Raw genomic sequence first — 21899 nt, 5'->3', positions numbered from 1 at the left:
TTCAGTACAATGAAGGTTTTTGAGAAATATTGATATAGTAGAAATTTTAATATTGTACAGGCGAGTTAAATTAATCAGAATAAGCAATTTGAAATTATGGAACAAACAGCAGAATACCAAAATTTAAAAATATCTGTCAATACAAAATTATATATATATATATATATATATATATATATATATATTTATATAATATATTATATATAATATATATAATATATATTTATATTTATATATAATATATATATATAAATTGTATTTATAATATAATATATATATTATATATACAATATATATCGTTTTTATATAATGTATATATATTATAATATATATATATATATATATTACACACAAGTGCATCACAATAACAACAACAATAATGACATAAAATTAATAAAATATATATTATTATTACCTTTAATACTTAATACCATGATACTTACTTTAATATTGTAATGCAGTATTTTCTACAGTGTGGTATTACAATATTTACTTAATTAAATATACTTAGTACAAAAATGATATATATATTATATATATATTACACATAAGTGCATCACAATAACATAAAATATATATTATTATTATTATTATTACCTTTAATACTTAATACCATGATTGATGATAATATGATGATAATAGAGTATTTCTACAGTGTGGTATTACTATATTTACTTAATTAAAGATACTTAGTACAACAGGGGGGAACGGTAAAGCAACGGTTGTATCTACTCGGACATGTTAAGTTGTACTCCCCCGGAAGTGTGCGTGTTTGTTTTCCTTCCGCAGCCCCAGCTGGTCACCATGGTGCTCACGGAGCTTCCTCTGGACCTGGAGGTTCTGCTCCGGCAGCTGGACCTCCAGGAGGACCCGCTGTTCAGGGAGGAAGGCCTGTGTGTGGTGGGGATCTTCGGTAAGAGCAACATGCAGCCCGGTCCGCCCAAAGAGTCCGTCACCAACAGCCTGGCGGAGCAGCACGTGTTCTCTCTGTTCGGGGGGCCGGAGGACGGCGGCACCGCGCACAGCCTGGTCCAGGTGCTCTACCAGCAGGACAACCGGGTCCTCTACCTGCTGCTGAGCTCCGTGTGCGACACCCGGCAGCTGCTGAGAGCCTGCGAGTCTCTGAGCACCGGGACCACCACCCACTCCGACGCGCAGGACTACTGGAAGAGTCTGGACCGGCAGCACTGCCTCCACCTGCTCTACCTGTTCTCCGTGTGCCACGTGCTGCTGCTGGTGCACCCGAACCAGACCTTCGATGTGACCTACGACCGGCTCTTCAGGGCTCTGGACGCGCTGCGGCAGAAGGTCCTGCCTCTGATCCGGACCGCCATCAAGGACAGCCCGGTGTCCAAGGAGTGGAAGGTGAACTGTAGACCCTGTCCCCCGAGGCTGCTCTTCGTCTTCCAGATGAACGGATCGCTCAAGGTCTGGTTCTGCTCTTCATCAGGTTATAATAAAAGCAGGTGGATCATAAACAATGAGGTCAAGTAAGCCACAAAACCCTGGAGGTCCCCAAAACCCAAAACCCACAGATGCTCTGAAGAAGTACTCAGATCTTTTACTTAAAAGTAAAAATAGTAATACCACAATGTAGAAAAGTAAAAGTAAGTGAAGTAAAATGTGACTTAAAGGCCCCATATTATAAAAAAGTGAGATTTTCATGTCTTTAATATTATAAAGCAGGTTTAAGTGCATTATAAATACTGTTAAACTATCAAAACACTCAGTATACGGACACATTTCTGTCCATTTGTGATGTCACAAATATACAATATTTAGACCATTACACGGTTTTAAACATTCTAAATGTGTCCCCAGTTTATTTCCTGTTGCAGTGTATGTGAATAACATCAGCTGACAGGAAGTAAACATGGACTCAAGCTGTTGCCTAGCAACGCAGTTCTGTTGCAATTCCATTGAAATGCGCTAAAACGGAGCGTTTCAGACAGAGTGTGAATACAGGTATATTCAGACAGACAGTATGGGGAAAATAAAGTTGTTTTTTAACATTAAAGCATGTAAACATGTTCTAGTAGAAACCCAAAATACAAGTATGAACCTGAAAATGAGCACGATATGGGACCTTTAAAATGTTTACTTTATTCACTGTGGTATTAAAAGGGTCTTTAAAATTTTAACTGTAAAAATTTGGAACAGTTTACAAAACACATCAAAATTAAACACACTTTTACCTCGAGGTGATTTTAAATCCATGATAGCAAACTACTCCGCTCCTGAACGTGACTGTTTTTAACGTTGTTCTATTGTCGTCTGGCTGCTTCTTGTGATTCGTTAATTATGCCCTGTGTTTATTTATATTCATTCTGTTTTATTGTACTCTTGACATCATTGAAAATGAGTCCTCAATGATTCCTCAAGATTTAAAAAAAGGTTGAATGAATGAATGAATTAAACCATATTTCCCTGTGAGATGCAGTCGAGTGGAGTAGAAGTAGAAAGTGTCAAAATGGAAATACTCATTAAAGCACAAGTACTTGGAAAGAGAGATAACCAGTTGCTCTGTGTACTCAACTGTAAGGCGAAAACGCTTATTATCACATAAACTTCATTGTTTGGGTTTGTTGAGTTTCATCTCAATTTGACTGACATCTCTTGTTGTCTGTTATTCCAAAGGTTTCTTCAAACGGCTCTGAGTCTGGAGGAAACCCCGACAAGCCCAAGAAGCACTCTCCCAGGAGACGTCTGCAGCACGCCCTGGAGGACCAGATCTACCGCATCTTCCGTAAGAGCCGAGTCCTGACCAACCAGAGCAGCAACTGCCTGTTCACCGTGCCCGCCAACCAGGCGTTCGTGTACGTGATCCCGTCTGTGGACGAGGACCCCGTGGGCTCCCTGCTCAGTCAGCTGCGGTCCAACTGCGTCTTGTGCGAACCGGACAACACCCCGGTGGTGACGGGGCCGCGGCGCTATCAGCAGATGCGGCGTTCGGCTCGGCAGGCCGGCTTCGGCGGCGACCCGGCCAGCGTGCTGATGGGCGGTCAGCTGGTGGACTGCAGCCTGAAGGAGTTCCTCTGGCAGCACGTCGAGCTGGTGCTCACTAAGAAAGGCTTCGACGACAGCGTCGGCCGCAACCCGCAGCCGTCACACTTTGAGCTGCCCACCTACTCCAAATGGGTCCAGATCGCCTCCCGACTCCACCAGGTCCTGATCAGCAACACAGACGAAGAGATAGCGGAGCTAGCCACCAAAGTGCAAGCCCAGCTGAAGGGTCTGGAGGGTTTTCTGGACGCTGACGCAAAGTTCTCTGAGAACCGGTGTCAGAAAGCTCTGCCGCTGGCTCACAGCGCTTACCAGTCCAACCTCCCTCACAACTACACCACCACGGTGCACAAGAACCAGCTGGCGCAGGCGCTGCGGGTGTACAGCCAGCACGCCCGCGGCGTGGCTTTCCAGCGCTACGCTCTGCAGCTTCACGAGGACTGCTACAAGTTCTGGAGCAACGGCCACCAGCTGTGTGAAGAGCGAAGCCTGACGGACCAACACTGTGTTCACAAGTTCCACCTGCTGCCTCAGTCAGGTCAACAACTTCTACTGCTTTATATTATATTATTATTATATTATATTCCTCTGCTGCTGCACTGCATCGAGCCTAATAACAGGATATACAGGGTGTCTTTACAGTATTTAGTATTCATTTTAACGCCACTAATTTGGTACCAACCATGTCAGACTAGCTGGTCATGAAGGAGGTTAAATAACGCTCCAAACTTGTGCTAAATTTTGGCGAAGAAAACCTGTCATGTCCATTTTCAAAGGGGTCCCTTGACCTCTGACCTCCAGATCAGTGAATGTAAATGGGTTCTATGGGTACCCACGAGTCTCCCCTTTACAGACATGCCCACTTTATGATCATCACATGCAGTTTGGGGCAAGTCATAGTCAAGTCAGCACACTCATGCAATTAAATATTTTAATCCATTGACAGCCTTAATATTTATATATATCCAAAAGGAGTCAGGATAAAAAATCAATAACACAGACACGTGAAATGTGATTTCTGCAGGAGAGAAGCCGGACATGGATCGTAACCCCCCCATCCTGAACCACAACAGCAGGGGGCGCTCCACCAGCTCCTGTAACTGTGGCAGGAAACAGGCTCCTCGTGAGGATCCGTTTGACATCCAGGCTGCTAATTATGACTTCTACCAGGTCAGGGTTCACACAACAAGTCACATATCGCCTACTGGAACTCTCTATGAAGCCTAAAGAAATAGGAAATTACTTTGTTTTTGTAAAATATTGATTATAGTCGCTTTAAATAAAATGTAAAACACAACACACATATCCTCAAATATTCGTTTCTCCCCGTATTTGTTGCACATGTTCTGTAACGGTGTTCTTCCTGAATAGATGCTGGAGGAGAAATGCTGCGGGAAGCTGGAGCGGATCGAGTTCCCCGTGTTCCAGCCCAGCACTCCTGACCCGGCGCCGGCCAGCGAACAAGCTCGGAGACTCCCGAGCGAGGCGTCGGGGTCCGGCGAGGCAGAGAGGCTGAAGGAGCCGAGCACCGCTCAGAGCCACACGCCTGGAGACACCAGCCTCAGCCTGGCGCTCAGTCTGGGTCAGTCCACGGACAGCCTGGGGGCCTACGGGGAGGGAGACGGAACCGAGACACAAGTCCAGCCGAAGAGGCCGAGCCTCGTGGACCGGCAGCCCTCCACCGTGGAGTACCTCCCGGGCATGATGCACTCCGGCTGCCCTAAGGGCCTGCTGCCCAAGTTCTCCAGCTGGGCGCTGCTCAAACTGGGCCCGGCCAAGTCCTACAACTGCCACACCGGTCTGGAACACCCGGGTTTCATACCCGGCTCCTCCTTCCTCCTGCCGTGGGACTTGGTGATCCGCTCCCGGTCGGAGGAGGACGCGGGACTGACGGAGCCGTTGGACGGAAGCACCTCCTCGTGGCCGGCGCCCAACAAGAGCCTGGTGGGGAAGCGAGGGAGCACCGGAGGGCTCGGTAGGAGCCGCAGGAGGGACGACATGGCTCGGATCTTCGTGGGGTTCGAGTACGAAGACATCAGGGGGAGACGCTTCATCAGCTGCGGGCCGGATAAGATAGTGAAGGTGCTGGGGCCGGGCGGCGCCAAAGACCCCGCCACCAGGGTGCTGAACACCGACATGCCGCTGTACATCCCGTCACCTTCACAGGGACGCGGCCTCAAGTCTCACTACGCCCAGCTCACTCGTCTTTTTATAGTGGTGCCGGACGCCCCGCTGGATGTTACCCTCAACCCACAGGTGACTCCACTTCTAGGACTTCTCTGGAAACAAAACTACTACAGTCCCAAGTGTTGTTCTGTGTATAATCTTTAACTATAACTAACAGGAAGTTAGTTATTTTGGTTTGACCCACTTCCTCAACACCAACAGTTGGAGCTGCAGTAGAGGATGTGAAACTTGTGTTAAAGCTTATGGAGGCAATTAATGTACTTCAGATTAGGGCTGTCGTAATAACCGCAATATTGGCAAGCAACCGCCACAACCACCATGTTCACGTTGCTACAAACGGCAGCAGCGTGACGAGACGCTGAGTCGATTCTGCGCTGCACGTATCGGGTTTTATAGAATAGAAGGCTCGCCTATTTAACACACGAGCCGCTCGCGTCTCGGCTTCGTGTCCCAGCAGCAACAGACAGTAAAGGTGATCTATTGACAGTATATGGACATCATATCAGCTACATAATACAGTTTACATGTCTAGACATCTGTAGAATATGTCACAGACAGTGAAGGTGATCTAGTGACTGTATATTAACTTCATACCAGCAAGACTTTACTACAGTTTCGAGGTTTATCTGTAGAATATGTTACGGAGATGAAAAAAATAAAGTTAAGTAAACTTATTTTTAAATCAACACTTCCTGCTTTCATTTCAAAATAAAAGCCCTCAGGCGTTTTTTTTTCTATAGACAGAATCCCTTCATTTGTTAACACAAGGCTTTTATTCTGAAATATGTGCCGGACAGTGATGTGGAACAAGCAGTGACTTGGAAAGCATCATAAATGAATATAGTACAGAGTTTTAATTGTGGATTATTACTATTATTTACTAATTACCACACGTTTCTGAACCTTTCTCTGTCTAAAATAAATATGAATTATATTTATCATGAAGTTAAATGGCCATTAAAAGGCAAACTCTATGCAGAAAGAAAGGGCTGACAGCAGCAGCAGAAACGCAGCAGACACGCAGCCGACACGCGTCTAGTGTGAACACCAGACTCCTGCATCACGCAGCCACCACGCGACGCAGACGCCACGCGAGCCTCATGCGGGCAGTGTGCCCACGGCTTTAGAGTCATAAATCCAACCACACAGATATGAAACACATATTTTAAAATTTAGTGTGACTTACACTTCCCGAGGAACGTCCGAGTAAACGTCCATAAGTCTGCCTAGAAATCATAGAAAGAAGACTTTTACTCTTAATGACTGCAGAACTTGCTTGAGAATTCACATTTTTAATTTGTATTCGGTATCAAAGTGATCCAGTGATCGTTGTCTGCACATCCATGTGTGCATTACTAACAGGAACTGCTAATAGCTAATTCAGCATACTTTTGTTGGTGTCAAAATGTTTCCAACTATAGTCTTAATGAACTTACTGTAAGATTAGGCTGACCATTGAGATGTCTGGTAGCAACATATGTATTAAAGATTTACTTAGAGCTGTATGAATGAATGTTGTTATTCTGCTGTGTGTTCCAGGTGCAGCCCGGTCCTCCTCCCTGCCCACTCTTCCACCCGGAGAAGACAGATCTAGTGTTGGCTCCCGACGGTTTTTGGGTTCTGCGGTTCCCGTATTCCTTCTCGACAGACCGCGGTCCCTGTTACCCCCCCAAAGAGAACCAACCGCTCAACCATTACAAGGTGCTGCGGGGCATCCTGAAGGCCACAACTGCCAACCCGCCGCCGCCGCAGTGAACTCTCACAGTAACGAAGGACTTCTTATTTATTTACACCTCCTGATTTATGAGTTTAAAACATCAACTTAAACATCATTTTTTAAGACATTATGCTCCGATTATTGACTCCTCGCAGCGGGTAAACGGAGAGCCCGTTTCAAAGACAACTGCTGAAAAGTAATAATTTGAATTTATATAATTTGATTGATATAAATGATGGGCTGCTGTCATCTTCCTCTATGATCTTTATGTATTAGAAGACGCAACACATTAACAGAATAACCACTTTATAATCAATAATGTTTGATATTTCACCCACCAGACAGCAACAGTAGGTTTATAATACAACCTGTTTATTTACAGTGTCATTTTTTGTTTTATGAATCGTGTACCAATAAAATCCTTATCGGTTCCTACTGGTGTTTAAATGCAGGTCTAGTGAAAGGAACAAGGAAATCAATTAGTGAGCTCATACCTTAGTAACACACACACACACACACACACACACACACAGCGAGCCTTCAGGAATGTGAGTAATAACAATGAGGTTAATAACAAAGCTAAGACGAGCGATTCAAGGTCATAAAGTTTAACAACCACCGGTCGAGATTTAAAGAAACATTCAATCGTTCACCGCTTCATTCACTTCATAAATCTTTTTTAAAAAATACATAGCGGGGGAGGAGGGGGTAATACTCCAAGAAAAATCTCATAATGTACGAGATTAAAGTGGTAAAATTATGAGAAAAAACTCACAAATTAGGAAAAAAACCTCCTATCAGTATATGTTCTGATTAGGCCCAATTCACAGAATTTCGCCGTCGTAGAAAGGAGTTGAAGTGAAGTACAAAGCGATCAAAAGAGCCAGAAGTGTCAGTTGAAGTGAATTCCTGGAGGTTAGTGTCAGATAAAAGGTAAAACAATGAGAGATGTCATTTGAAGTGTAAGCAGTAAAAGGAGTTGAAGTGTTGACTGAAGTGGAAGTGCTGAAAGCAGTTGAAGTATGTGTGTATGTACTACTGTTAAATGGAGTTTGAAAGGTCAGATGAAGCATAAGAGGTCTGAATCCCCGCTTACTCTTCATATGACTTCAACTGCTTTCAGCACTTCACATCTCAGCTGACAACTCAACTCCTTTCACTGGTTACACATCTTAAGGTTTTATATATATATATTTTAATTGTTTTAAATTGATGTGTGATTAAAGATTTACTTCAAATGACACTTCAACTGACACCTGCTTTCAGTTTGTACACTTCAACTGACACCAATTCCTTTCAGGACTTCACTTCAACTGACAACTGCTTTCAGTTTTTACACTTCAACTGACACCAATTCCTTTCAGGACTTCACTTCAACTGACAACTGCTTTCAGTCTTTACACTTCAACTGACACCAATTCCTTTCAGGACTTCACTTCAACTGACAACGGCTTTCAGTTTTTACACTTCAACTGACACCAATTCCTTTCAGGACTTCACTTCAACTGACAACTACTTTTAGTTTTTACACTTCAACTGACACCGATTCTTTTCAGGACTTCACTTTAACTGACAACGGCTTTCAGTTTTTACACTTCAACTGACACCAATTCCTTTCAGGACTTCACTTCAACTGACAACGGCTTTCAGTTTTTACACTTCAACTGACACCAATTCCTTTCAGGACTTCACTTCAACTGACAACTACTTTTAGTTTTTACACTTCAACTGACACCGATTCTTTTCAGGACTTCACTTTAACTGACAACGGCTTTCAGTTTTTACACTTCAACTGACACCAATTCCTTTCAGGACTTCACTTCAACTGACAACGGCTTTCAGTTTTTACACTTCAACTGACACCAATTCCTTTCAGGACTTCACTTCATCTGACACTTTTGGCTCCTTTTATCACTTCAACTTCAATATTCAGAGCTTACACTTCAACTACCTTCACTTTTTGAGCTTCAACTGACTCTTCAACTTCACCCAGCTCTTACTTAATTAAACTAACAAAACACAAATGTACGTAATTCAGCTTCAACTTATGTTAGCACCTCTATTTAGTACGACCACTTCAACTTCTTTCAGTCTTTCAACTTTAGCTGCAATTTTCATTTTTTTATTAATAATTTTTTCTAGTTTTTATTCACAGTGTCAGATCATTTTATTACTTTATTTATTTATATTTATTTGTGCTGACACTGAAAATGTCCCAAGAGTTCATGATGTCCTTCAGAGGACTGTCGGGAAGCAGTAAACCTGGGTGTGTTTGTGTAAAACAATAACAACCATAACAAACGTTTAGGTGTTCAGTGTTGCTGTTGGTACCTGTGGACAGGTGAGAGGGGAGGCGGAGGAGGAATAAAAGCCGGCCCACTTACAGATCAGACTTTACAGCTTTTCTTCTCCTGAATACGACGGTGCCAAAGTTCAGCTCTCACAAACTCGGGACAATAGACAGAAAGAAGACACTGAACTAGATGTCCTCCGGCAGCTTCATCTTACAGTGTGTGAGACAAACACCTGAGACTAGATGTGAGTATTATACACAGATTTATAAAACAATTGGTGATTATTTAACGTTGTCGGGCTCCTGTAATGGTTTACTACGAGGTTAACTTTCAACTCATTGTCACTGTGTTAACCGTGAGACGCAACAGACCTGTAACAGCAGGGTTTTATTCAGACACCGTGTCTTCGGCCTCACTTTTAATTTACTGGAATATTTTAATCATTAAATGTGTCATGTTTTTATTTTAATAGACTATTTTTTGGTGTTGAATCCTCTGCTGTACTTGTGTCCCCTTCAGAGGACAAATCTTGATCAACTTTAAAGGAACAATACAAAGTTTTTCTCATTGTTTTAGCTAATATACAGTACTGTACTTAAATACAGTTTTGTTGTACTGGAGTATTTATATTTTGTTAAAATTTCTACTTCATTTAAGATATTTTACTTTAGCTCTTCTGTTGTAGAAAACTAGATTTCAGTTTTTATATTTGACCAAATACAGTATTTTTTACATTGAAAAGTTTAGTACTAGGACTAAAGTACTAATACCACACTTACAAAATACAATACAAAAAACTATTATGAGTAAAAGTCCTGTCAGGAAAATGTAGTTAAAGTATAAAAATGTTCTACTATTATATATTCTATCATTAGATTATTATTACTGATGCATTAATGTATTAAAGCTCATTTTGAATTATTAACTGATGATTATTTTCATTATAGATTAATCTGCTGATTATTTCCTCTTTTCTTCTATTTCAAATTTATTTTTTTATTTAATTATTTTTTTTTAATTAAATTTTTAGTCCTGTTTTTATTTTAATATATTTTCTTTTATTTCTTATATTTTCTTTATCTTATTCCTCTATATTTATTTATTTATCTCTATTTTTCTTGATTATTTTTTCTATTTTTTTTTAACTATTTTCGACTGATTGTTTGGTTTGTAAAAATAGTGAAAATAGTGAGAAATGCCGTCATAATGACCCAGAGCCCAAAGTTACACCTTCACTATATTTGTTTAGTCCGACCAACAGTCCAGACCTCAACATTATTACATAATACATTAACATTATTAACATTATTAAAAGGAAAAGCAGCGAATTGTCACGCTGGTGGAACCATAAAATGTTTTTTCTAATCGACTAATCGTTTCAGCTGTATGTGTGTAAAATGTTGGATAGTTTATTGTATAACAAAGCAGCATATTTTATTAACTCTTTATACGTTTTGTGTGCAAAAATCTTAATTTGTAAAGTACCTAAAGCTGTCAGATAAATGTAGTGATGTAAAAAGTACAATATACTTATATACTTAAGTACAAGAACCTCAAAAGTGTATTTAAGTACGTTACTTGAGTAAATGCACTATATTTTAATTTTTTTTTTTGTCCTGTTGTCAGTCCTTCCGTTGGCGATGCCATACTGACACCTCAGAAGTCACCATCAGGTTTAATCGAGTCGGAGCAACATGGCGACCAGGAAGGCCGAGGTGCAGCGAAGGATCGTGTCGAAGGACGGCCACAACAACGTGCGTATCGACAACGTGGAGGGCATGGTGAAGCTCTACCTGCACGACATCTGGACCACCGTGGTGGACATGAAGTGGCGCTACAAGCTCACTCTGTTCGCCTCCACCTTCGTCATGACTTGGTTCATCTTCGGGGTCATTTTCTACTTCATCGGCATGGGCAACGGAGACTTCGAACCCGGCCTGAGCGCCAACCGCACGTCCTGCGTGGTGAACGTGGAGACGCTCACCGGAGCCTTCCTGTTCTCTCTGGAGTCGCAGACCACCATCGGCTACGGTTTCCGTTACATCTCGGAGGAGTGCCCTCTGGCCATCTTCACCCTGGTGGCTCAGCTCGTCATCACCGGCCTGGCCGAGATCTTCGTCACCGGCGCGTTCCTCGCCAAGCTGGCTCGCCCCAAGAAACGAGCGGAGACCATCAAGTTCAGCCAGTCGGCGGTGATCTGCCGGCGCCAGGGCCAGCTGTGTCTGATGTTGAGAGTGGCCAACATGAGGAAGAGCCTCCTGATCCAGTGCCAGCTGACGGGGAAGCTCCTCCACTCCAACGTGACGGAGGAAGGCGAGAAGACGCAGATCCACCAGAGCTCCGTGGACTTCGTCATGGCCTCCAGCAGCGAGTGCCCCTTCCTCATCCTCCCGCTCACCTTCTACCACGTCCTGGACGAGCACAGCCCGCTGGCGGGACTCAACGCCGAGAACCTGCACACCCGCGACTTCGAGCTGCTGGTGACCCTCAACGCCACCATGGAGTCGACGGCCGCCACATGCCAGAGCCGCACCTCCTACGTCCCTCAGGAGATCCTCTGGGGTTACGAGTTCAAGCCGGTGCTGTTCAGCACCACGGGCGGACGCTACGTGGCTGATTTCAACTTCTTTGACAAAGTGCAAGTCAGCAACGACGCAACGTTCCTCAGCAACAACACGGAGAAGCTCAAACTGGAGGAGGACTATAAGAAAGAATAGAGAGCTCCAGAGGCCAACCTGGAAGTTAGCATCGCCATGGTTACCTCGACAAAGAGCCAATGGGATTGTTCCATTCCTCATTTAGCCGCTTGTTAGCTACCAACTTTTTAAGACACATTCAGGCTTCAAACTTCACAAGTGGGGTATCTATTGATGTATTTAATGTCGTAGAACAAAACTTAAAACATCTCTAAAGCTCGTGTTAACCACAGACCTTATTACAGGCATCTAAATACCCCTTTCACACCAATGAATTCAGATACGACCTGAGTCACAACCCCCAACCTCTCGACCTCCCTGGGTCGCGGCGAAGCAGAGTCGGTCAACGTGGGTTAACCCTTTCAAACACACAATCAACCCTGTTTGAGTCGTTGGTGTGAAAGGGATGAACCTGGAAATGAGCACGATGTGTCTCCTTCAACAGTAGAATCCCCATCTCCCTTTACTGATAATAATAAACCAAAGTAAATACACTAACTTACAGAACAAACAGATACAGAACATACAGCTTGGGATTTTTATATGACTTTATAGATGTGCTAAAAGCCACTATGGTGACAACAAGGGGTAGGAAATCAGATTGTACATGACATGATTCCTGGGAACGAATGTAAACTAGTTGTTTATGTTATTAAGATGGATGGATAGATGATGATGATGATGGTATAATAATAAAACACTGGGTGCTAGAAAACAGGGTTTGTTTTGTAAATAAAGATTTCTTCATGAAGGAAATGTTAAAATGAAATGCTTTTACTTTACTTCCACTCCCTTCCTTATGTTGACCTCTACTCCACTACATTTATTTTAAAGCTTTAGTTTCATTTCAGATTCAGATTATTTATACAAAATATAAATAAACTATAAAATGATTTAGGAGGATTATTATAGATTAAACTACCCAGCAGTATATAAAGTAGTTAAAATGAGCTCCACCTTCCAGCTCACATTACATTAAAGTGATGAATTGCATCAATAATTATAATCATATATACTATTCTGCATAATGAGTACTTTTACTTTTGGTACTTTAAGTATATTTTGATGCCAATAATTTTGTCCTTTTTACGTGAGATTTTGAACGCAGGATTTAACAGTATTTCTACATTGTGGTATTGATATTTTTACTTAAGCAAAAACATCTAAATACTTCTTCCAGCGCTGCCCAGTTCAGTCATCAGTTCAGTGTGACCCAGTAAACTGTAGGAATACGCCGTTATAGAGAACAGATTGAATGTATGGAGCCGTTTGAAGGACAAAAACAGGTTCAACCACCAGCTCCACCGGCTCAGGTTGTCTTTAGCTTTGTTGTGGCAACACTGTGTGTGTGTGTGTGTGTGTGTGTGTGTGTGTGTGTGTGTGTGTGTGTGTGTGTGTGTGTGTGTGTGTGTGTGTGTGTGTGTGTGTGTGTGTGTGTGTGTGTGTGTGTGTGGCGACTGTATCTGGTAAAAACAACGTTTAAATCCAAAACACCACTGATCTTTTACTGTCAGAGACGGAGAGTTAACAGTTTGATCAACAGCAACTTTATTAAATTAAAAAAAACACATTTTAGCTACAGAATACATCTAAAGAGTGCAGTCCTGATGTGAGAGCATCTTATATACATAAATAAATAAATAAATGGAGATTACCACCAGTGAGTTATACTAGTATTAACTCTATGAGCCACATATTATTAGAATATTAAAAACAATAATATCATGATTGTCAGTGAACACTTTAGCCTCAAGGTGTCACCACTGTGCAGCTGATTTAACAGGTAGAGAGGAACTTTTTTGAAATACATTGAAAACATAAATTAATGATTTGAGCACCACAAATTAAATTTTATTCACCTCCACTGGATTAGGGTGGAAGCAGAAATGTCAATGACAGAGGACACAAAACTAAAACCAATGGTGGAAAGTAACTAAGTACATTTACTCAAGTAGTGTACTTACTTATTTCCATTTTCTGCTACTTTATACTTCTACTCCACTACATTTCAGAGGGAAATATTATACTTCTTACTTCACTACATTTATTTGATAATGTTAGTTACTTTGCAGATTCAGATTAATAACACAAAATATAATAAATAAATACAATGTGATGTAATATTGTTATTTAAGATAAGATAAGTGGGGAGTTCACAAGCTAGAAGCATATCATAATAATAATAATAATAATAATAAACTTTATTTATATATCACTTTTCATACAGGGTGTGTAGTTTAAAATGCTTTACAATAAAGTCAAGAAACAAGAAAATAAATAAAAAACAGGTAAATTAAAACAAGTGCAAATACTGCACAATAAAACCAAGCTATCAAATAAATAACACTGGTCACCATCAAGGGTTTTTTATGTTTATTTGACGCTTTTACTTTGAAGGTTCAGAACCGGAAGCACTTGCTCCGGAAGTTGTTTTATGACGCTGCTGCCGAGCGGAATCAACGCAAACCTGCAGAGTTAATGGGATATTTTAGATAAAAACAGGTTATTTAATCGTTTTTATTAACTAAAACCAGTCTGTAAGGAGTTATTATAAGTGTCCGTCTGATGTGAGGTGGTCAGAGATGAGCGTCACTTTGGATATCAGACTGAAAAGAGCGAACAAAGTTTACCATGAAGGGGTGAGTTAGCCACCGTTAGCTTAGCACATGAGCAGCAGCTGATCTCTGAGGAGTTCATGGTGTTGTGGTGAAATCTGTCACCCGGCAGATTCAGTGCCGCTAGAAGATCAGTTAACTAACTGATTGGTCCATCAAATATCAGTGGTGGGATGTAACTAAATACATTTACTCAAGTGCATTTTGAGGTACTTGTACTTTACTTTAGTGTTTCTATTTTATGCTACTCTATACCTGACAGCTTTAGTCGCTTTGTAGGTGTTGCAGTCATTTCAGTCTATGTAGCTAAGTAGTGTTGCTCTGGGTAGCCATGATAAGATAAGATATTCCTTTATTAGTCCCACAGTGGGGAAAACTGCAGTGTACAGCAGCAAAGGGGATATAGTGCAGAAAATATTATATTTTATTTTATTATTATTTATTTATTTATTTATTATATTTGTATTAATGATCTAAATTGGTAAAGCTTTAAAATAAATATTGTGTAGTAAAAAGTACAATATTTTTGGACTGTCAATCGATTAAAATATTTAATCACGATTGCATGATTGTCCATAGTTAATTGTGATTAATCACACATTTTTCATCTAAAAAATGCACCTTAAAGGGAGATTAGTCCAGTATTTAATCCTCTTATCAACATGGGAGTGGACAAATATGCTGTTTTATGTTAATGTATGTATATATTTATTATTGGAAATCATTTAACAACATAAAACAATGACAGATATTGATCCAGAAACCCTCACAGGTACTGCATTTAGCATAAAACAATATGCTCACATCATAACATGGCAAACTGCAGCCCAAGTACTAAAGAGTACAATATTTACATCTCAGATGTAGTGAGGTAGAAGTACAAAGTAGCAGAAAATGGAAATACTTTAAGTAAAGTACAAGAAAAGGAGGAGCTGAAGTAAAATATCTTAAATGTAGTACAAAGTCACACAATATGGAAATACTGCAGTAAAGTATCAGTACCTCAAAACTGTGTTTAAGCATAGTACTGTACATTAACTAAAACTATACAAAAACTTGTTATGCTCCTAAAGTTGAGAGTAGATTTGTCCTCTGAAGGGGACAAAAGTTTTTACACTGTTGTGTTATTACTTTTACTAACTTACTGGCTACTGCTAATACTACAATCTCACACACATACATTTTTCAAAAAAAGTCGTAATATTATGAGAAAAAAGTCGTAACTTTACGAGAATAAAGTCATAACTTAACGAGAAAAAAAGTAATATTACAAGAAAAAAGTCGTAACTTTACGAGAATAAAGTCATAATATTACGAGAAAAAAGTCGTAACTTTACGAGAATAAAGTCATAACTTTACGAGAAAAAAGTCGTAATATTACGAGAATAAAGTCGTAACTTTACGAGAATAAATTCATAACTTAACGAGAAAAAAAATAGTAATATTACAAGAAAAAAGTCGTAACTTTACGAGAATAAATTCATAACTTAACGAGAAAAAAGTCGTAATACGAGAAAAAAGTCAGAACTTTACGAGAATAAAGTCATAACTTAACGAGAAAAAAAATAGTAATATTACAAGAAAAAAGTCGTAACTTTACGAGAATAAATTCATAACTTAACGAGAAAAAAGTCGTAATACGAGAAAAAAGTCGGAACTTTACGAGAATAAAGTCATAACTTAACGAGAAAAAAGGTCGTAATATTACGAGAAAAAAGTCGTAACCTTACGAGAATAAATTCATAACTTAACGAGAAAAAAGTCGTAAATTACAAGAAAAAAGTCGTAACTTTACGAAAATAAAGTCATAACTTAACGAGAAAAAAGTTGTATTATGAGAATAAAGTCGTAACTTTACGAGAAAAAAAATCGTAAAATTACGAGAATAAAGTCGTAACTTTACGAGAATAAAGTCGTAACTTTACGAGAAAAAAAATCTTAAAATTACGAGAATAAAGTCGTAAAATTACGAGAATAAAGTCGTAACTTTACGAGACTAAAGTCGTAACTTTACGAGAAAAAAAGTCGTAATATTACTAACCCTAACTGCATCAGAGTTTAAGTTATTAAAGTGGTGACTAGTATTATTGACCATTGGACTTGTTCGTTGTTTTGTGTGCAGGAAACGGTGGCGGGCGTCATCCTGCTGGTGTGTAAGGAGGCGCTGCAGCATCACGGCATCTCTCTGAGCATGGAGGGGCTGGTCAACCTGCAGCTCAGCTCCAAGAGCGTCGGCGTCTTCGAGGCTTTCTACAACTCTGTCAAGGTGAGCTTTAGATACTTCACTGTACTATAGTCAGTCAGAAGGTCTGCAGTCTACATTGATATTTAAAATGTCAAAGTGTTGTTGATATTAATCAGAGCTTCCTGCCTCGCATGTTTGCAGCCCATCCAGCTGATCAGCAGTAACATCGAGGTGGCCAAGGCCGGGAAGATCCCAGGAGGCAAGACGGAGATCCCCTTTGAGTTCCCTCTGAACACGAAAGGCAACAAAGTGCTGTACGAGACGTACCACGGCGTCTTCGTCAACATTCAGGTGAGTTAGAGCTCGGAGTTCACTTACATGAGTTTGATTGAAGCGAACCAAATGGGTTAGTTGTGAAAGCAAACTTTATTTCATCAATTTCAACTTAACTTTCCTTTATTTTATTTGTTTGCACGTAAAAAAAAATATACAATCATTATAAGAGATAAGACATGTAAACAAAGCCACGCACAAATATATATACAAGCAACACTTTTATTTTGAATCCAGTTTCCCTGTCAGTAACCCGTCCTGTGTGTCGTCTCCTCAGTACACCCTCCGCTGTGACATGAAGCGCTCGCTGCTGGCCAAAGACCTGAGCAGGAACTGTGAGTTCATCGTTCACTGTCAGGTGAGTGAGACACGTTTCATTCAGAGAAACTACTGTGGTGATGCAAATAAGACAGTTTAAAGCCGTAAGACTGATTTTGGTATTTGTTTATTTCTATTTTTTGTTGTTGTTTCTCTTCCTTGCCTCGTCATCTCTATTAGGTGTCTTCTTGTCAATCACTATTAATTAACACTCTCCAATTGAGACCATAAACTCATGTTGACAATGTTTACTGAGGTAATAAATCAAGTGAGGAGTAGGATCATTTTCTCATAGACTTCTATACAATCAGACCAGAGGAGTCGCCCCCTGCTGGCTGTTAGAAAGAATGCAGGTCTAAGACAGTTCAGCGTTGGCTTCACGTCTCAGACTCGGAGGTTAGCAGCCTGGATGTTGAACTAATTTCTTTCTCCGTTTGATTTTCAGCCTCAGAAAGCTAAAGTTGTCCCCACTCCGGTCAACTTCACCATCACTCCAGACACCCTGCAGAACACCCGAGAGGTAGGAAAATACTTTTTCAGATTATACGTGCATAACGAAATCCATCACGAGAAATGGACACTTTTTTTTTAACGTTTTATTTACTTTTCCTATTTTTTGTTCGCACTCCGTCAAAGTCTATTGGCACTGGTGTGGTGTCATTTTTCGGGTGCTTCACTCAAACTTTTTCTGCAACCCTTTGAGTGCCCTAAGCGTTATTGCTTTGTGGTGCCCACTCACTAATATTTAGACGTGCAATGTTCTTTAAACTGAAGAGATGTATTGTCGTTATGGCCCGACTCAGGCCTGCTGGTTGTGTGTGGTTTATCTTGTGTAACTGAACTGCTGGTTGATGCTCCTACATGCACACATTTCAGCATTGAACATGCATTAAATACAGAGTTAAATAGTTTTTTTCAAACTTCAGCAATTAACTGGGCATTAAGTAAGATGGTTTAAAGCTTTAAAAACAAAATGAAAAGACAACATTTCAGTTGTCTTATAAATAATACTACTATAAAAAAAACAGAAACAGAATCTAAAATGTGTAGTTGCATTCAACAACTATGTTCACATGAATGGCTCTAATAGAGCAGAAGTTTCTGGTTCTCACACATTTTTCAAGCCGATAATAAAGAAGCACACCGTACAGTCGCTGATGCTACAAACTGAAAAAGATGCAGATAAAACCCAGTTATGAAATTAAAGTTCAGTTTATTAAACATCTGCATGAATGATGTTGATCTACGGTTCCACATCAGCTGCTTCATCATGACATTTACATTTATCGGGTCCAATACTGTGCTCATGTACTCATACTCGCAAAACGGCACCGATACTACTTTACGGCAGCGTGACGTAAGCCCCTCGTCACCATCTTTCGGGTCCTATCGCACGCATTGGTGCATCCCTATATGTATACAATTGACCGACCCACGGAGCAGCGGCCCACCGATGACTGCGATTTTACTCTGTTTGCCTGATGGCCAGTTCTCGCCGCAGTTTCATCTATTTCCTCTTCTCCGCTCTCGACTCCTGTTGACATTTTTGTGGCCAATTTTTCCGGAATTGTTGCGGTCAAGCTGATTTGATGCCCCTCCGGCTCTCGGTGCCCTACGCACAGCGCGTAATGCATGTGTACGTAGCGGCGTCGCTGATAAAGGAGCCCAGGAAGGTGAGTATTCTTTACAATTGATATGATTTTGAACTACTTCCTTTAAATCTGTTCTGAGAGGATGAATTTGCTTTCTACCTGCAGAGGAGTTTACTGCCAAAGTTTCTGGTCAGAGGCCATTTAGACGCCACCAACTGTGTGATCAGCCAGCCGCTGACCGGAGAGGTGGTGGTGGAGAACTCCGACGTCCCCATAAAGAGTATTGAGCTGCAGCTTGTACGAGTGGAGACCTGCGGTGAGTTCACGCTGTGATGTGATTGGATCTCTGTTGTAACGGCTGGTTTTTCTAAATGTCTAAACGTTGGTGTTGCAGGTTGTGCTGAAGGTTACGCCAGAGACGCCACGGAGATCCAGAACATCCAGATAGCCGAAGGCAATGTCTGCCACGGCCTCGCTATTCCCATCTACATGGTGTTCCCCAGACTGTTCACCTCCCCCACGCTGGAGACCACCAACTTCAAAGTGGGTCAGTGAAGCCTCCCAGTCTGCTTTAAGTCACATGTCCACTGGTAACTCTTTAAAAACGGGTTGTAAACAGTGGTGGAAGAGCTGCTGAAATAAGTTACTCAAGTTAAAGTCTGCATTCAAAATCTTACTTCAGTAAAAGTACTAAAGTATTAGCATCAAAATATACTTAAAGGTGGAGCTAATGTTAAGTACATAATATACTGCTGGGTATTGATATATCCAGGGTGCCTGCGGTGTCTAAAAAAAGTTGATTAATTAATTTAGCGACAATTATTAACATTTTTTTCCGAGGTATTACATTTTTTAGACTTTAGACGTTTTTTATAAATTTTATGACATCCTATACTATAACTTTTTATTAATTTTATGACATACTATACTATATCTTTTATGACATTTTTATTATTTTGTGACATTCTATACTTTGACTTTTTTTTAATGACATTTTAATAAATAGTTTTTTGGCATACTGTATGATGGCCTTTTTAATTAATTATTTTATGGCACACTATACTATGACTTTATTTTTTACACTTTTATGACTTTATTTTCTTTCTTTTTTTTACACTTTTATTACTTTCTTTTTATTTATTGTTTTACACTTTTATGACTATACTATGACTTTTTATGACATTTTAATGACATACTATACTATGGCATTTTTCTAATGACTTTTTAACTTTTTTTGTGACATACTATACTATGACTATTTTTATAAATTATTTTATGGCATAAAAGGTAAAGTACAACTATCTCAAAATGGTGCTTGTATAGTACTTGAGTAAATGTACTTGGTTACGTTCCACCACTGGCTTTAGGGGTGCAGGTAGGCAGAGTTAGTTACCGTAGGACAGAGCTTCATATTTAACATTAAATATGAGAGTGGTATCTAACTCCATCCATCCATCCATCTTCAACCGCTTATCCGGGATCGGGTCGCGGGGGCAACAGCTCCAGCAGGGGACCCCAAACTTCCCTTTCCCGGGCCACATTAACCAGCTCTGACTGGGGGATCCCGAGGCGTTCCCAGGCCAGAGTAGAGAAATAATCTCTCCACCTAGTCCTGGGTCTTCCCCGTGGTCTCCTCCCAGCTGGTCGTGCCTGGAACACCTCCCAAGGGAGGCGCCCAGGAGGCATCCGTGCTAGATGCCCGAACCACCTCAACTGGCTCCTTTCGACGCAAAGGAGCAAGGACTCTACTCCGAGTCCCTCACGGATGACTGAGCTTCTTACCCTATCTCTAAGGGAGACGCCAGCCACCCTCCTGAGGAAACCCATTTCGGCCGCTTGTACCCGCGACCTCGTTCTTTCGGTCATGACCCAACCCTCATGACCATAGGTGAGAGTAGGAACGAAGATTGAACGGTAGATCGAGAGCTTTGCCTTCCGGCTCAGCTCTCTTTTCGTCACAACGGTGCGGTAAAGCGAATGCAATACCGCCCCTGCTGCTCCGATTCTCCGACCAATCTCACGTTCCATCGTCCCCTCACTCGCGAACAAGACCCCGAGATACTTAAACTCCTTCACTTGGAGTAAGGACTCATTCCCTACCCGGAGTAAAAAAATACATCATTGATATTACAGATATTTAATTCAAGCTGTACTGTTCTCATGATGTGACCATATGTTTGTTTCTGTCCTTGTTCAGAGTTTGAAGTCAACGTTGTCATCGTTCTTCATGATGATCACCTGATCACAGAGAACTTCCCTCTGAAGCTGTGCCGAGTCTGAAGTCACGTCACTTCACTGCTGGCCGGCCTTCAGCACTGTTTCTGCATAATAATACTAATTATCTGACTTTAAATACACCTGATTTTCTGTCATTAATGTACATGAATATGACCAAACAGATTATTCCTTTTGTTATTTTTTAAAGTTATATTTGAGTTTAATAAATAAAACATTTTTGAAAGTAAATTATAGAAAGTTTCTGTTTTTGCAGACCATGATGATGATCAGTGTCATTATCCAAAGTATTTATAACAAAACTTTTTTTTTCGACACTATACTAGTACTTTTTTACCACATACTACACAATGACTTTTTTTCGACATACTACACGATGACTTTTTTTTTTTTTTCTGACATACTATACTATGACTTTTTTTTCGACATACTATATTATGATTTTTTGTATATTATATTTCTGTATATTATGAATTTCACGAAAAAAATGACAGTATAATCTGTCAAAAAAATTCATGAAAAAAACATCATAGTATAGTATGTCGAAAATTATATGAAAAAAACGTCATAGTATAGTATGTCGAAAATTATATGAAAACAAACGTCATAGTATAGTATGTCAAAAATTTTCATGAAAAAAACGTCATAGTATAGTATGTCGAAAATTATATGAAAAAAAACGTCATAGTATAGTATGTCAAAAAATTCATGAAAAAAACGTCAT

General features: G+C 40.4%; 3 protein-coding genes across 5 annotated transcripts; all 3 read left to right on the top strand.

Moving 5' to 3' along the window:
* The first annotated feature begins 748 nt into the window (after positions 1-748).
* smg8 (SMG8 nonsense mediated mRNA decay factor) lies at positions 749-7339 on the top strand. Its single transcript, XM_037748463.1, has 5 exons — positions 749-1428; positions 2638-3541; positions 4028-4173; positions 4375-5259; positions 6730-7339. Exons 1-5 carry the CDS (start codon positions 805-807, stop codon positions 6943-6945), a joined length of 2775 nt encoding a protein of 924 aa, XP_037604391.1. The 5' UTR covers positions 749-804; the 3' UTR covers positions 6946-7339.
* A 1317-nt stretch (positions 7340-8656) lies between these two features.
* kcnj15 (potassium inwardly rectifying channel subfamily J member 15) lies at positions 8657-12647 on the top strand. Of its 2 annotated transcripts, none has more exons than XM_037748465.1 (2): positions 8657-9418; positions 10828-12647. In XM_037748465.1, the coding sequence occupies exon 2, from the start codon at positions 10896-10898 to the stop codon at positions 11916-11918; it is 1023 nt and encodes a 340-aa protein (XP_037604393.1). In that variant the 5' UTR covers positions 8657-9418; positions 10828-10895; the 3' UTR covers positions 11919-12647. The 2 variants fall into 2 exon arrangements, with proteins under 2 accessions (XP_037604393.1, XP_037604392.1); XM_037748464.1 differs by having other exon boundaries at positions 8658-9445.
* A 1667-nt stretch (positions 12648-14314) lies between these two features.
* On the top strand, positions 14315-21406 carry vps26c (VPS26 endosomal protein sorting factor C). Of its 2 annotated transcripts, none has more exons than XM_037748467.1 (8): positions 14315-14536; positions 16635-16778; positions 16899-17048; positions 17308-17388; positions 17794-17868; positions 19106-19256; positions 19335-19483; positions 21138-21406. In XM_037748467.1, exons 1-8 carry the CDS (start codon positions 14480-14482, stop codon positions 21180-21182), a joined length of 852 nt encoding a protein of 283 aa, XP_037604395.1. In that variant the 5' UTR covers positions 14315-14479; the 3' UTR covers positions 21183-21406. The 2 variants fall into 2 exon arrangements, with proteins under 2 accessions (XP_037604395.1, XP_037604394.1); XM_037748466.1 differs by having other exon boundaries at positions 19335-19487.
* Positions 21407-21899: the final 493 nt, after the last annotated feature.

Source organism: Sebastes umbrosus, chromosome 17 (assembly GCF_015220745.1).
Source record: "Sebastes umbrosus isolate fSebUmb1 chromosome 17, fSebUmb1.pri, whole genome shotgun sequence".
NCBI classification, from domain to species: Eukaryota; Metazoa; Chordata; class Actinopteri; order Perciformes; family Sebastidae; genus Sebastes; species Sebastes umbrosus.
The sequence above is the reverse complement of the archived record's forward strand: the minus strand, read 5'-3'. Positions and strand labels throughout refer to the sequence as shown.

Coding starts and splice junctions, on each gene's coding strand:
- smg8 (XM_037748463.1), top strand. CDS start 805: ATGGTGCTCACGGAGCTTCCTCTGGACCTGGAGGTTCTGCTCCGGCAG. Junction 1,429..2,637: donor AGATGAACGGATCGCTCAAG/GTCTGGTTCTGC, acceptor GTTATTCCAAAG/GTTTCTTCAAACGGCTCTGA. Junction 3,542..4,027: donor CCACCTGCTGCCTCAGTCAG/GTCAACAACTTC, acceptor TGATTTCTGCAG/GAGAGAAGCCGGACATGGAT.
- kcnj15 (XM_037748465.1), top strand. CDS start 10,896: ATGGCGACCAGGAAGGCCGAGGTGCAGCGAAGGATCGTGTCGAAGGAC.
- vps26c (XM_037748466.1), top strand. CDS start 14,480: ATGAGCGTCACTTTGGATATCAGACTGAAAAGAGCGAACAAAGTTTAC. Junction 17,049..17,307: donor GCGTCTTCGTCAACATTCAG/GTGAGTTAGAGC, acceptor TCGTCTCCTCAG/TACACCCTCCGCTGTGACAT. Junction 19,488..21,137: donor GACCACCAACTTCAAAGTGG/GTCAGTGAAGCC, acceptor GTCCTTGTTCAG/AGTTTGAAGTCAACGTTGTC.